Source organism: Macrobrachium rosenbergii, chromosome 1, assembly GCF_040412425.1.
Source record: "Macrobrachium rosenbergii isolate ZJJX-2024 chromosome 1, ASM4041242v1, whole genome shotgun sequence".
NCBI classification, from domain to species: Eukaryota; Metazoa; Arthropoda; class Malacostraca; order Decapoda; family Palaemonidae; genus Macrobrachium; species Macrobrachium rosenbergii.
This window is the reverse complement of record NC_089741.1, coordinates 20775819-20788505: the sequence shown is the minus strand read 5'-3', so window position 1 is coordinate 20788505 and position 12687 is coordinate 20775819. Positions and strand designations below refer to the sequence as shown.

The following is a 12687-nucleotide window of genomic DNA, read 5'->3' as shown; positions in this document are numbered from 1 at the left end:
ACCATGCATTAACTACTTTAGTGGAAAACAAATTACTTTCAAGTCTCATTAATGGCAACCACATTTCTTTGCACAGAATATTGTAGTGATGTTGTGAAACATTTCAAGTTTGTTCCGAAGAAATACCAAATATTTAATCAGTAATGGGTAGTTCAACCAGACCACTGAGTCTGGCAAACGCCACAAAATGGATTAACTTTTCAATGAACTGAACACTTAGCATAAAATTTACCTCAATCCAGTATTAGGCTTAAAATATTAGAACCTTATACTTAATCAACGCAACAATCAATTCGTTTGAAAAAAAACGCAGTGTCAAGGGGAAAAACTTTTATTTCATCGTAACAGAATCGTAACATCAGTCTGCAGCAGTCATAAAAATAATGATATATATACAAACACATAAATATATAACATTCAATAACTTAACTGAGGCTTTCCCAGCAACAGCTGTACATAACCGAACTGTCAGGGTGTTATCCTCCCATTGCACCAGCTCATCACTTCAAAGAGCAAGTATGCTTAAGAAGAAATATACCGTTCTAAGAAAAAATAAATGTTTGACTGGAGAAAATTAAAGATTCTCCTCCTTAGGTATATGGAGGGAGTTTAATGAGCTTGGTTGGACGTAAAACAAAACTGCAAAAATCTTCAAGGGCATACCTCTCTTTCATTTTAGCCTTGAAAATGCTAAAATATGTGACGAACACAAATTCATTTTGTACACTTGTAGGTGGTTTTATCAATAAATATTTTTTTCCCACTAACAGACAATTATGTCTCATCACCAGTCTATATGTTTTCTAAGAGAAGACAACCAGTGTGTGCATAACACTTGTATCATTCTTGCCTTATTTTATTTAGGGGCACATATTTCAGCATTGCCGAGGAAACACTGATTTCAATACAGTAATTCAATACACAGTTTACAAAAATAAAAGTAAAAAATCTATCTTAATCAACTTATTTACCACAAACTAGAAACATATTCAATCACAGAAACCGGTAGTAGAAAGACTCAAAAATGTTCCTTCTAAATAGTAAACCCAAACGGAAAGTCAGTCATTAATTTTGTTGTGCTCTACGCTCGAGAAAATGAAAGAGGCTTACTCATCAGAAACCAACATTCGTGAATGAGTCACAACTACACAATCTTAATGAGAAACAGTTCATCAATAGCAGCTCAATCAGCATTGGATGAAACTTGGTTCACGGGACAAGAAGTTAAAAATAAAAGGATTTGCTTTATTCTATAAAACATTATCTGAAAAAGAGAACTTAAAACCTTTTAGGAGTGGTTTCTTCATGGAGACTTGCTACTAAGATGAAACTGCCACAGAATTTCCTTTGGCAGAGGATAACACCTAAAGCTCCTGACAGCCGTTTTCTTGTTGCTCACCCAACTTAATTGAACGAACGTTCAGTTTTGTCATTGACGAAAGAGAACTAAGATAGCACTGCTAAATGATACCACTAAAATTAAAAGGAGCCTTCAATAAAGAAATGAGAACTTTACAGAAAAAGTTTTGAATTTAAGTACGGGACATTCATTTATCAAAAATATTCTTAAAGGTTCAAAAATGCACTTATATTCATAACTATTCAACAATTATGCTTATTACATTTGGAATAACCTTGTGTATAAAATCAGAACAAGGAATGGGCCAAAATATAACAGCCCATTGCATTTAGAGTATAACAAGTACAATACTAGAAATAGAGAAAGAGGAAAAAACTAAGCATTGAACGGCGAGCATTGAACCTACGCAAAATACAGTATATACCAAGGAAAAGGACCTGTTAACTGTGTTAGTTTTGACACACATTCAAAGCTGCTTTATGTACATCATGAATATCACATTTTTCACCATAAAATTTTATCATTTTTTAGAGAGAAGTAAGCATACTACATAGTTATTCATTTTTACCTGATTATCCGGTGTGCTGTACAGAATGTTTCTGATGCAACGAGATATGCTAAGCTAAGAGTATGCTAAGTTTATACAATGTTGACAGGCTGGATAGATAGATGGCTATTAGGCAATAGCGGCTTCACCTAGTGACTTCTTTTACCACTTTCACAAATTAAGAGCCCTCAGTAAGTGTGTCACTGCTAAGTACGAAGTAATTTTGATCAAACTTAAGGAGGAAACCTAAAAATTTATTTCCTTACTTCTTAACCTAGGAAACTTAAGAATTTATTTCCTTACTTCCAAACCTATGTAAATTTTATCTTTTCTTATTAGCCTGCATAATGAGTGATAAAAAATGCTATGCTTAACTATAAAAAAACTTTGGTAGCTTAGTTTACTCCGTGGAATGGTTGGATATCAAACCAAGGTCCAGTTTTAACTAATCCAAAAGCCAATATTACTCTTTGCAAAGTGCCTGAGAGTAGTAAACAGAGTTACAATACATTTCAGGTTTTTTTTTTTGTATTTTGTTTTTGTTTTAATAGTCTGACTTTTACTTCAAGATTAAAACTTCAGAACCTTCCCCCCACCAGGAAGAAGTATTATAGTTCCAGTCACCTAAATACCCAAGCATAAATTCAGAATGGAAATTTCAGTACAAACTTTATGATGACCACATCTTACCCACAAAAGTTTTGAGTCTAATGTAATAAACAGATAAAAAAGAAAACCTGACATGCTCGGAAAAGGAAAGATTTTACAAAATATCTTGCCTCAACTTCCATCTGTGACTATACCTAACTTTGATTAGCGAGGCAATAGGATCCCATAAAGTGAAGCCCTTCTGTATTACACCATTTACTACTTTAACTCAAACATATAAAACTAAGGAACAAAGTTTACCTTTTAACCTGTTATTGTAATAGAGATACAACTTGAAATTCTAGAATCATACTCCAGTACTTGAAAAAAAAAAAAAGCAGCATTTCAGATTGCCTTTGATTCACAACACATGAGGAGGACAAGATGGTAAGAGTAAATCTTTGAGAAACTATGAACTCTATATAAAAGTTTATCTGAACTATCATTAACCCCTAAAACCCTCCCAATAAAAACTTTGACAACTAGCTGTCCACTTCATATCAGAGGCGTAAACTTGAAACATTACAGTAAGATACATATACAGTAATAAGGTTTAATACTTCCATACAGGATATAAACTCATTGACCACATTCACAGCATATAACTGAGACACAAGGCATAGGTGAAAAACACATATCAGTGCAACGGCTGGAATGAGAATGTAAAATGAGATTATGTTCGACACATCTCCTTTGGACCAAACTCATGCCATAACTAAATCTCAGGACCACAAAGCAGCAAATCAAGAATGTGAACAATCAGGTCAAATCAAAAAAGACTAAAAGAAAGAATGAGGAAGTCATTACCCAGAAAAGAAACTGATTCTTCAAATATTTAAATAATAGAAATGAAAATCCTTTGGGTTGGCAAAATACTGATAACCAATGAAGTCAAAATTTGAAAAACACGTTTGCTCTCACTAGGAAGAATATCTCATGCATTCACCACATAACTAAATAAAAAAAAAAATCCCTTACTCGGAGATCTGGTGCATATCCATCAATAGTGTCTTAGCAAATTTTAATGCTGACTGGAATTTATCACTTCCTCTTGACCTATGCTACTTAGGTGGATGAAACAGCTGGTAAAACACTTTTAAGCAGCCAACATATAGAGTAAAAAGCTACTGAACATGACATTGCACAGCACAAGCTGCTTGATTTGTTAAATGTAGGTGACATGGAGGCATCCACTTCTCTTAATTAATGTTAGAGAGAGGAAAGAAATGCGTGACAGTAACTACCAAGTTTTAACACTTGAATTCAGCTTGAAATGGCAATAAGGCATGAATCACAGTATTGTGCCTTAATCACAGTACTGTACTGTGAAAGTTAATGGCAAAGCTTCAACTTGCCAACAAAAGAGGGAGATGGCATTAAACAGACACAAGTTAACGGCCAAAGCACATCAATTCCATATTTAGGTGAAAAATAAGGGGGTTGGGGCCAGATATCACTTGATAGCATATGAAAACTGTGCATAACCACTAGTGTTATGGCAGAGACATGCAAAGTAATAGGAACGCGTACGAGGCCTGTTACATAACCACCGGTGCTATGACAGGAACATGCAAAAGGTTAAAGTATGTCATACACACAATATAAAGTTACGGGAAACAGGTCGCGAAAAGTTGAAACAAAACTAGTGAACGAGGTGCAGCTGAAGAATCTGCCTGTCATCATCCAGAAGGAAACATCTACCAAGTTTGCCTGATTCCAGTTTATACCATGACCCTCAATCTGATTCTTCAGTCTACCCAAACCAATTGCATAATTTTGAGATTAATTCTTAATGTCATCCCTCCTCCAATTCGATTGAAAAGACCTTAAGTGCCACATTAGTTATTTTCCCCTTTCGCAATAGACCATATTCTTAAGTAATATTGGTTAAACACAGACACAGAAACTAGTGCCAGCACCAGTTTTCAGTAAGAAAAACTAACACCATTGTTCAACAGTCTCCATCAAAAACTTAATCCCCCAAACCTTTTGGTTTACTTCTCAATTACATGTATACAGTGTCCACTCTCTTCTTTTTTTTAAAATTATTACTTTTGACCAACTTCACACAGACACAAAATTGATGAATATGCACAGCATTTTATCCCTACGTAAGTGCAGAAATCCAATGTGAATTAGTCATTCACCCTTTGGTTATAGTAACCACACCATCATTTTCATATAGTCCCTCACTTATCATTAATGGGTAATATAACACTGGAAAACTTGCCTACTCCCCATAATTACAGAATACGGCATTATCAAATACATAATCATTTAATTTAGATAACTTGACATAACAGTGATTCTGAAACCTGGAAATCAGAGCAAGGAAGTCTGCAGATATACACCCAAATAATTGAACTGAAGAGGGCATGATTCTCTCAGCTGATCCACACAACTTGCAGAACTGTACACAGCTTATGAAATTTCCTAACAAACAGTATGATGATGATAATGAGTAACAATCACATTAAGTCATGGACACACCTAATGCTTGCCGGCATTTCTCATATACAACGTACGAGATGCTCACAGCTGGGGCCACTTTCATGAAATTTGGAGTAATGCCTCGATACAGACCCACTAAACCCTCGGTTGCCATGATGTGGCGGAACAAGCCAGACATAGTGACTGGATGCGTCTGGACCACACCAGGGGTTATGACTGAAAAATCAATAGAAAATACTGTTAGAATTATTAAGAAGGCGCTATCAATTCCCAAATTTATTTTTCATATTGAATAAGCATAATTTTTTTTGCAAACGTAAATAGAATCCGAACTGATTACAAAAGGAAAGAGAGACTATATCACGATGGACAATGATGACTCACCTTGTGCTTGAAGCCTAGTGCGGACGAGGGCTAGGGGATAGGAAGCAATTTGGCCACAAGAGGAAGAGAATGCACCACAAGCAATGATGACAAACACTGATGGAGTGGCATTCCCGGCATGATGATCAATGTACGTTTTCTTCAGTGTTTCATAGATGGCTAAGTCAATGCCTGCATACGGAATGATGCCTAGGAGATTCGGGACATAACCTCTGTAGAAACTACGAATTCCCTCGTGCTTATAAATCTTCTTTGCGGCGTCACTTATGCTCTTATATTGTCCTGTTTTTCTAAGGGCTAATCTTGTTTTAAGCACCTTCAAAAAACAAAAAAACAAACATTCTTTATGAAAAAAAAATTAACAGACATCACTACCACTAAATACAAAGTTTGTACAATACCAGAATACTGTTGCATATTTAAAATGGAGCTCTGTTAGCCTTTGTCAACAGTCCCCTCCATTATAATCAAGATCGTTGTCAATTCATTACAACATACAAGGTCAAATACTTAAAAGATTCTAACTGATGAGATTCTCCAAAGCAGACTCACCTCAAGGGGATATATGACTGTCTGAGAAAAGCCTCCAGCAAAGGAGCCTGCAACAAAACGTTCGTAGATGGTCAGCTCCCTTTCTCTGCTTCCGCCAAATTGTAGCACCATGCGTTTTGCTTGTTCGTAAGCAGCAAACTTCAGCGCAGACTCTGGAGCAATCTTCAGGACATTAATGCCATTTCCTCGCCACAAACTCCTCACTCCACCCTCTTTCAACATATATCTGAAGCAATTTCCTAGTCCTTGGAATTGTTTCCCTCCATGAACCTTGAAAAAGGAATGGAAATTATATTGTAGCTTTGAAGAGACAATAAGGACAAATAGCAGAGAAGGTTGAAAGGAGTAAACACAGGAGAGAGTACCTGACATACAGATTACAAATTTTCATTTCACTATACTACTTTATACTAATAACAAGAGTACACTTCTCACTGCTGTTTTACAAAAATTTAGAGAATTATGGCATCAGATAAGGATCATTAAAAAGAAACATGATTTGTAGTTTAACATCTAACTTCAAAAGCCATTAAACTTTGTCATCTAGAGATACAGCATGATTAAAAATTTGGAATGTGATCACAGAAATACCGTATAAAATCCATCTAATACTTAATTTTACAGTGAATTATCCTGTCCTTTGTATATAAAGTACATGTATTTCACTGCATAATTTTTTTTTAACAAAAGATTGTAGTAAAAAATTTCTCAGCTCCAGGCAGGATCTTGGGTATATAATCCTGCTCTCAAAAAACGCAGTAAATACCGCAGCAAGAATGCTCACGGAATATTTGCGCTCCAAGGGGGACAAATATTCGACATGGCAGCATGTAGAAAAAATTCACGTTTTATATAAATGTTTGGAAATTATCAGGTTTTGTAATGAATGGGCCTTTCATTTTGTTGAGGTCTGCTTTGTAAGACTGATGATCATTCAGGCCTGTTCCATATATGACACCACCCTCATTACAAACGAGTTACGTCCCGGACGGCCGTTTGTAAGTTGATTTGTTTGTGTTAAGTTGATTACAGTACTCTTCATGCCCATTTAAGTACAGTATGATATAAAATAAATACAGTGCTGTATGTTTTTTCATCCTAAAACACAATACACTTTACATACAGTATGTCTGTACAGAATAGGCGTGCAAAACAAAAACTGAACTTACGGGTGGCAAAGGGGTGCACGCTGAACACAATTTTAATCTGCGATCCCGTTTGTATTTCTGAATGTTCGCAAGTTGAATGTTCGTAAGTAGGGTGGTGTCTGTAAATGCATTCTGGGTTTGAATGCTGTACAAAATGACTCGGTATTACTACAACTACAACTACTAATAATACTAGTACAGCAATAATAACAGTAGTAGATTTACTTAATCTCACCTGAAGGAAAACTTTGAGTCTGTCCAGGGGGGCTGTGCAGGTTCTGGACACCATTCCGGCAACCCCGCCTGCAACCAGGTGTCTCCACCACTTCCCAGAGAGCCATTCCTCAAGGGAGAAGTCATCAGGTACCGAGAGATCCTCTCCTACGTCCAAGTTCTGGGGATAAGCAAATGACGTCACACACTCAGCAAAATCATGGAGGGAGAGGTGAACGTGGGTAGGGGATGGAGGGTATTCTGCGTTACGTTTACTTTCTTAATGTTCTAAAAACTTATGAGTCAGATACTTTGTTAAATGTCACATCAAATTAAACAAACTCAATAATTAAAGTTCGAATATATTCAAAAGAGGGACAACATAGCTGACAGCATAACACTTATGGTGAATCAATAAAGTCGACCTGTTTAATAAATCTTAACTTTCATAAAGGACAAGAATGTTACATGCTTGCCAATCTAACGTTATAGATTACACCATGAATGACACAGCAACAACAACAACAAAAACAAGAGCAAATCTTACCGTTGCATGTCTCCAATAGAGGATAATATCATGCAAATTGGCCGAGGGATGGAACAACAAATAATCTCGCCATTCATCGAAGCTTATATCTAAGGTGCCATCTTTGTCCATTCTGGAAAAAAATAAGTAAAACGTCTTTTAGAGAGATTCTGGTGTTGATAATTACAACTAAAGGACTGAGTAGCTATAAATACAAGTACAGTAGTCAATTAAATTCTTGAACAGGTTTAACAGTGATTTTTAGGGGTCTCAAAAACCAAGCAGCAAATGAAATACTCTCTCGGATTCAAAGGAAAAAAAAAGCATGTGAAATAGATGGTGATTTAATAAGGAGCAACCAAAGAAATTGAGAAACTATTGAATATATTTGTGTATGGAATCTGACCACTGAAAGTAACAAAAACAAAACGCTAACGCCTTGCTTCAAGAAAAAAGGCTAAACTATTCCAAGCATTACAAAAAACACACAACTCATGAGGAATTATTTGCATTGCAAAAACATACAATAATTTATTTTAAAATCTCAAAAAAGCACGACCTGACTCCATTCACCAACATATCTATTTATCTACAAGCAGACACTAGAAAACCTTTTGAAATTACAGTGCTCAGTGGGCCGATTTTACACGTTTCCGTGTTAAAGAACTGATTCTGGAAATTTAAAGAGCGTTAAATTTTGAACCATTAAATTCCTTACACTTAAAACTTACAGGTTTATGAATGGTAAGTTTTAAAATATTTGAAACACCAATTCACACAAGGGCTTCCTAAAAGGTAGTAGGATATTACAAAAGAGAAACACCAAAATAAGGGGTTATTGTATAAATAAATGAAGACCACAGCCATTTAAAGGTCTGAGTGCTCAATATTTTCCTTTGAGGTGTCAAGATTGTACACACATTACCTCTATGCGAGTACATTCATGTGTGTGGGATGTATGTATACAGACTGCAACACATATATAGGCCTACACACCTCTACACAATCTGTGTACATTGGAAAAAGTGCACTTGACCTTGAAAAGCAAAATCACTTACCTTTAAGACTGCCTATTCACGTGAAACGTACTCCACCTAATTATAAACACTTACTGACATCTGAGGAGAGGCCCACTCCCCCAAAAACACACAGGAAGGCATTACGTGATGCGCTGCCAGCCTCTGCCACCACAGTTATTATTATTGTAAGGAGTGCTTCTACATCAGAGCTCCGTGGCTGTCATGGCTAATCATGCAACATTTTCAAATTTACTGAACAGCAGGCCTCTTGTCTAAAGGCTCCACTTTCCGAATAAATGAGTTCAAGGACAGATCTTTCACTTTGCTACTAAACAAATTTAGCTTGCCCAACACCAAAATTACAGGTGTGTATGTCTACTTGCGTGATCTCTTAGTACGCAATTTGCCAGGTCCTTTCTTTTTCGTGCAACTAAGGCAATGTTCGGTGGAACGTTAGAGTCGCATGGTGCCACAGCTCCTAAAAGTGAAAAAAGCGACCAAATAATTTTGGCCCTTTGGCTAATAACTGTAGTAGCGTAGCAGGCTCCTTCAACCAGTCTAAAATATCAAAGCATATCGTACCCTAGGGCTCTGTGCTCTGTTGGTATAGAAAATATAAAATCTGAATCGATAGAATTTGAGTTTTGAAATCAATTTTGACGTGGAAATATAAAAATTCGACAAGTTATGCGTTAAAGCTTGACAAAAGGAACAATTTTTTTCAACGATAATTCTGAGTATACATCATTTTACTGTCACGGTCTCATCCCCTTTTCTGAATGATGGCCAAGAGCACGTGGGGGAGAGCCCTGGAGAACGATTGAATACAATATTCTGGGAAGCGAAGTACATTATCTCTTGCTTTCTTTTTCTACAATAACCTCTCCTCGCTTTATTTCTCTCTCTCTCTCTCAACCTCGAATCACTTCTCCACTCCGCTTACCCTGTGCTGTACACTACTCTGTGAAGCAAGTAGAAGAAAAAATAAACGTTGTGTTAGTTGAAGTGTGTGACGCAGGAGGCGACAGAATGCGCATTGTATTAAAAAAAGCAATTTTAAATTAAACGACAATAAATGACCCACAAAAGGAAACCAAACGGAAAGGAAGGAAACGGGAAGGCAGTGAGGGTTATTCTCAACAGCTTTTGCTCATGTGACAGTGAGGCAGAAGGATGCAAGTGATGCAAACATGATGATATACATGATGACAAAAGAGGTATCCGAATGGCATCAGCTTGTGGCGATGGCCACACAAATTAAATGCAGATCATGATGATGGCAATGTCAAAAGCAAAAATAGTGACGCAAAGACAATGGAATGAACATAGTGATGACATGCTCACAAGATTAAATATGCATGACTGTAATATGACAAGCAGCCCGTGAGATTCGCTAATGTTAGAGTATCTATGAATAGCACTTAAAAACGAAGCATGATGATAAATTTTAGCTTTCCATATGAAACGATTTCGAGGAAGCGTTCACCTTCCATTCTTTGGTAAAGCGTTGACTTCAGCTGACTTAGGGAATTCATTTTCAAGGGTAACTTACAAACCACTTGGGTTCTCTTTTAATAAACTGAAGACTTCCAAAACAGCACTTAATGAATATACTGGGAGAATACATGCATACAAGTTATTTATGCATACTCTCCTGGGAAGATCTTATCTAGTTAAAACACTGAATAACCGGCATGGGCCCGACCTGAAGATATTCCTTCATACTTTCAGAAAAAAAAAAAAAACTAATAAATGACATAAATAATCAACCATGCAGTAGTACCATCCCAAATTCACGTTTTTTAGGCTTAGCTACAATATGAAATGGGACGTCTTTTAAGGTTGACGACAGAATAACAATGCACACCAGCAAATGTTAACACAGAACTGCTGATCTGTGGTTTCATTCGGAGGTCTTTACACGCTTTACAGAAGACATGTTCAAGTTTAGTCCAAGATGAGATCAAAGCTTTAGTTATAAAACAACAACACCAGAGATAAAAAAACAACGGCAATAAAGACAAAAACAACAACAACCACCATATCATGATACATGGAGTCTCGTCTGATGTGACTTCATAAAGGCCCTTTTATTCACAGGTGCCTGGAATGGCATACAACAGTTGACCCATCTTCATTTAAGAGAAAACGTAATCACGACATGCTTTAAAAACCAACTCATGAATGAGTAGAAAGTGCCTTCCTTCATGAACCTACTATAATTCAAATGATTCACTTAAGTGGAGGTGTAATAACAGAATACTGTGTTCGTGTGAAAAAAAAAATCCCCCAGAAAATAAAATTCGCCTTTCGACGAACGTTAATCGCAGGACCCATTAACTCAGCGGGTCCTGGTCAACTGGTCCCTTCACAGCCATCCATGAAATTCGTTTACCTCAGTCAAGATGCCGTAATGAATAGCGTAATGTACCTAGCCTATATCATTACTCATTCACACCAGTCAATCACCGCACAAATTCCGCACTTGAATTAAAACCCTGAGATATTTTTAAAATCCCGAGAAATTCTTAAAATTCCAAGTAATTGTTAAAATGCCGAGATACTGTGAAAATTCCAAGATAGTTAAAATACACAGATATTGTTAAAATGCCGAGATATTGTTAAAATCCCGAGAAATTCTTAAAATTCCAAGATATTCCTAAAATCCCGAGGTATTGTTCAAATTCCAAGATATTGTTAAAATAAATTCCGAGATATTTTTAGAATCCCGACAAATTCTTAAAAATTCCAAGATATTAAAATTCCGAGATATTCTTAAAATTCCAAGATACTGTTAAAATCCCGAGATATTAAAATCTAGAGATATTGTTAAAATCCCGAGTTATTCTTAAAATTCCAAGATATTCTTAAAATCCCGAAATATTCTTAAAATCCAAAGACATTGTTGACATCCCGAGATATTGTGAAATTTCCAAGATATTCTTAAAATCCCGAGATATTGTTAAACCCCGAAACACTGTTAAATTTCCAAGGTATTCTTAAAATTCCGATATATTGTTAAAATCCCGAGATAGGCTATTCTTAAAATCCCGAGATATTCTTAAAATTCCCAGATATTCTTAATGTTAAAAAAAAAAAAAAAAAAAAAAAACTTCTGTTTACGGGTTTTGATAACAATGCTGACCTTAAAAGTAATAAAAGTAATAACAGGAAATACCGCTGCCATTGTTTAATTTGCAACACTCAGTTTCTTACGCATTAAGAAATGAAGAAACGTTACTTGGATAATCACCTTGCGTCCGCATGCTTTAATCGATCAGAGCAGTCCTGGGTTTCCCATTAGACACACGAAAGCCAGGAAGGAAGAAGAGAGAGAGAGAGAGAGAGAGAGAGAGAGAGAGAGAGAGAGAGAGAGAGAGAGAGAGAGAGAGAGAAATTAATAATGGTCCACAGACACGGGAAGCGGATTATTTTGGCCATGAGGTGGTAATAGCCTGAACTGCACAGGTGAAGTTAAGTGTCTCAGAATAAAACAATAGAAGTAACAGTAACATTACAAAACCCTTACTGCTTGGGAACCTGATTAAACTGAGAAATTAGCTACGAAAAAAATAGATAAAAAAAACGACCTTTTACACAGTAGCTACGAAAATATATAAAAAAAATCTTTTACACAATAACTACGGGAAAAAATATAAAAAACAGATATTTTACAAAATGGCTAAAAAAATTTTTTTAACTATGGCTACGAATAAATATATATAAAAAACAATCTTTTACATAATGGCTACGAAAAACTATAAAATTATCTTTTACAAAGATGAAAAAAAGATCCGGTAAGCACGCGATAAAATGTTATCAAAAGGGCGAAGAGCTTC

General features: G+C 36.0%; 1 protein-coding gene across 7 annotated transcripts in view; it reads right to left on the bottom strand.

Moving 5' to 3' along the window:
• Positions 1-315: 315 nt before the first annotated feature.
• Positions 316-12687, bottom strand: part of SCaMC (Short Calcium-binding Mitochondrial Carrier) — a 228344-nt gene continuing 215972 nt past the window's right edge. For 4 of the 7 annotated variants that reach the window (XM_067106120.1, XM_067106176.1, XM_067105927.1 and 1 more), the window contains 5 exons: positions 7851-7962; positions 7326-7484; positions 5943-6212; positions 5391-5706; positions 316-5222 (listed from right to left, as the gene is read on the bottom strand). In XM_067106120.1, the coding sequence (XP_066962221.1) occupies positions 5029-5222; positions 5391-5706; positions 5943-6212; positions 7326-7484; positions 7851-7962 (1051 nt within the window). In that variant the 3' untranslated portion in view covers positions 316-5028. Of the gene's footprint in view, positions 5223-5390; positions 5707-5942; positions 6213-7325; positions 7485-7850; positions 7963-9791; positions 9810-12687 lie in introns of all 7 variants that reach the window. The other 3 variants (XM_067106006.1, XM_067106064.1, XM_067105774.1) reach the window with 1 other exon arrangement.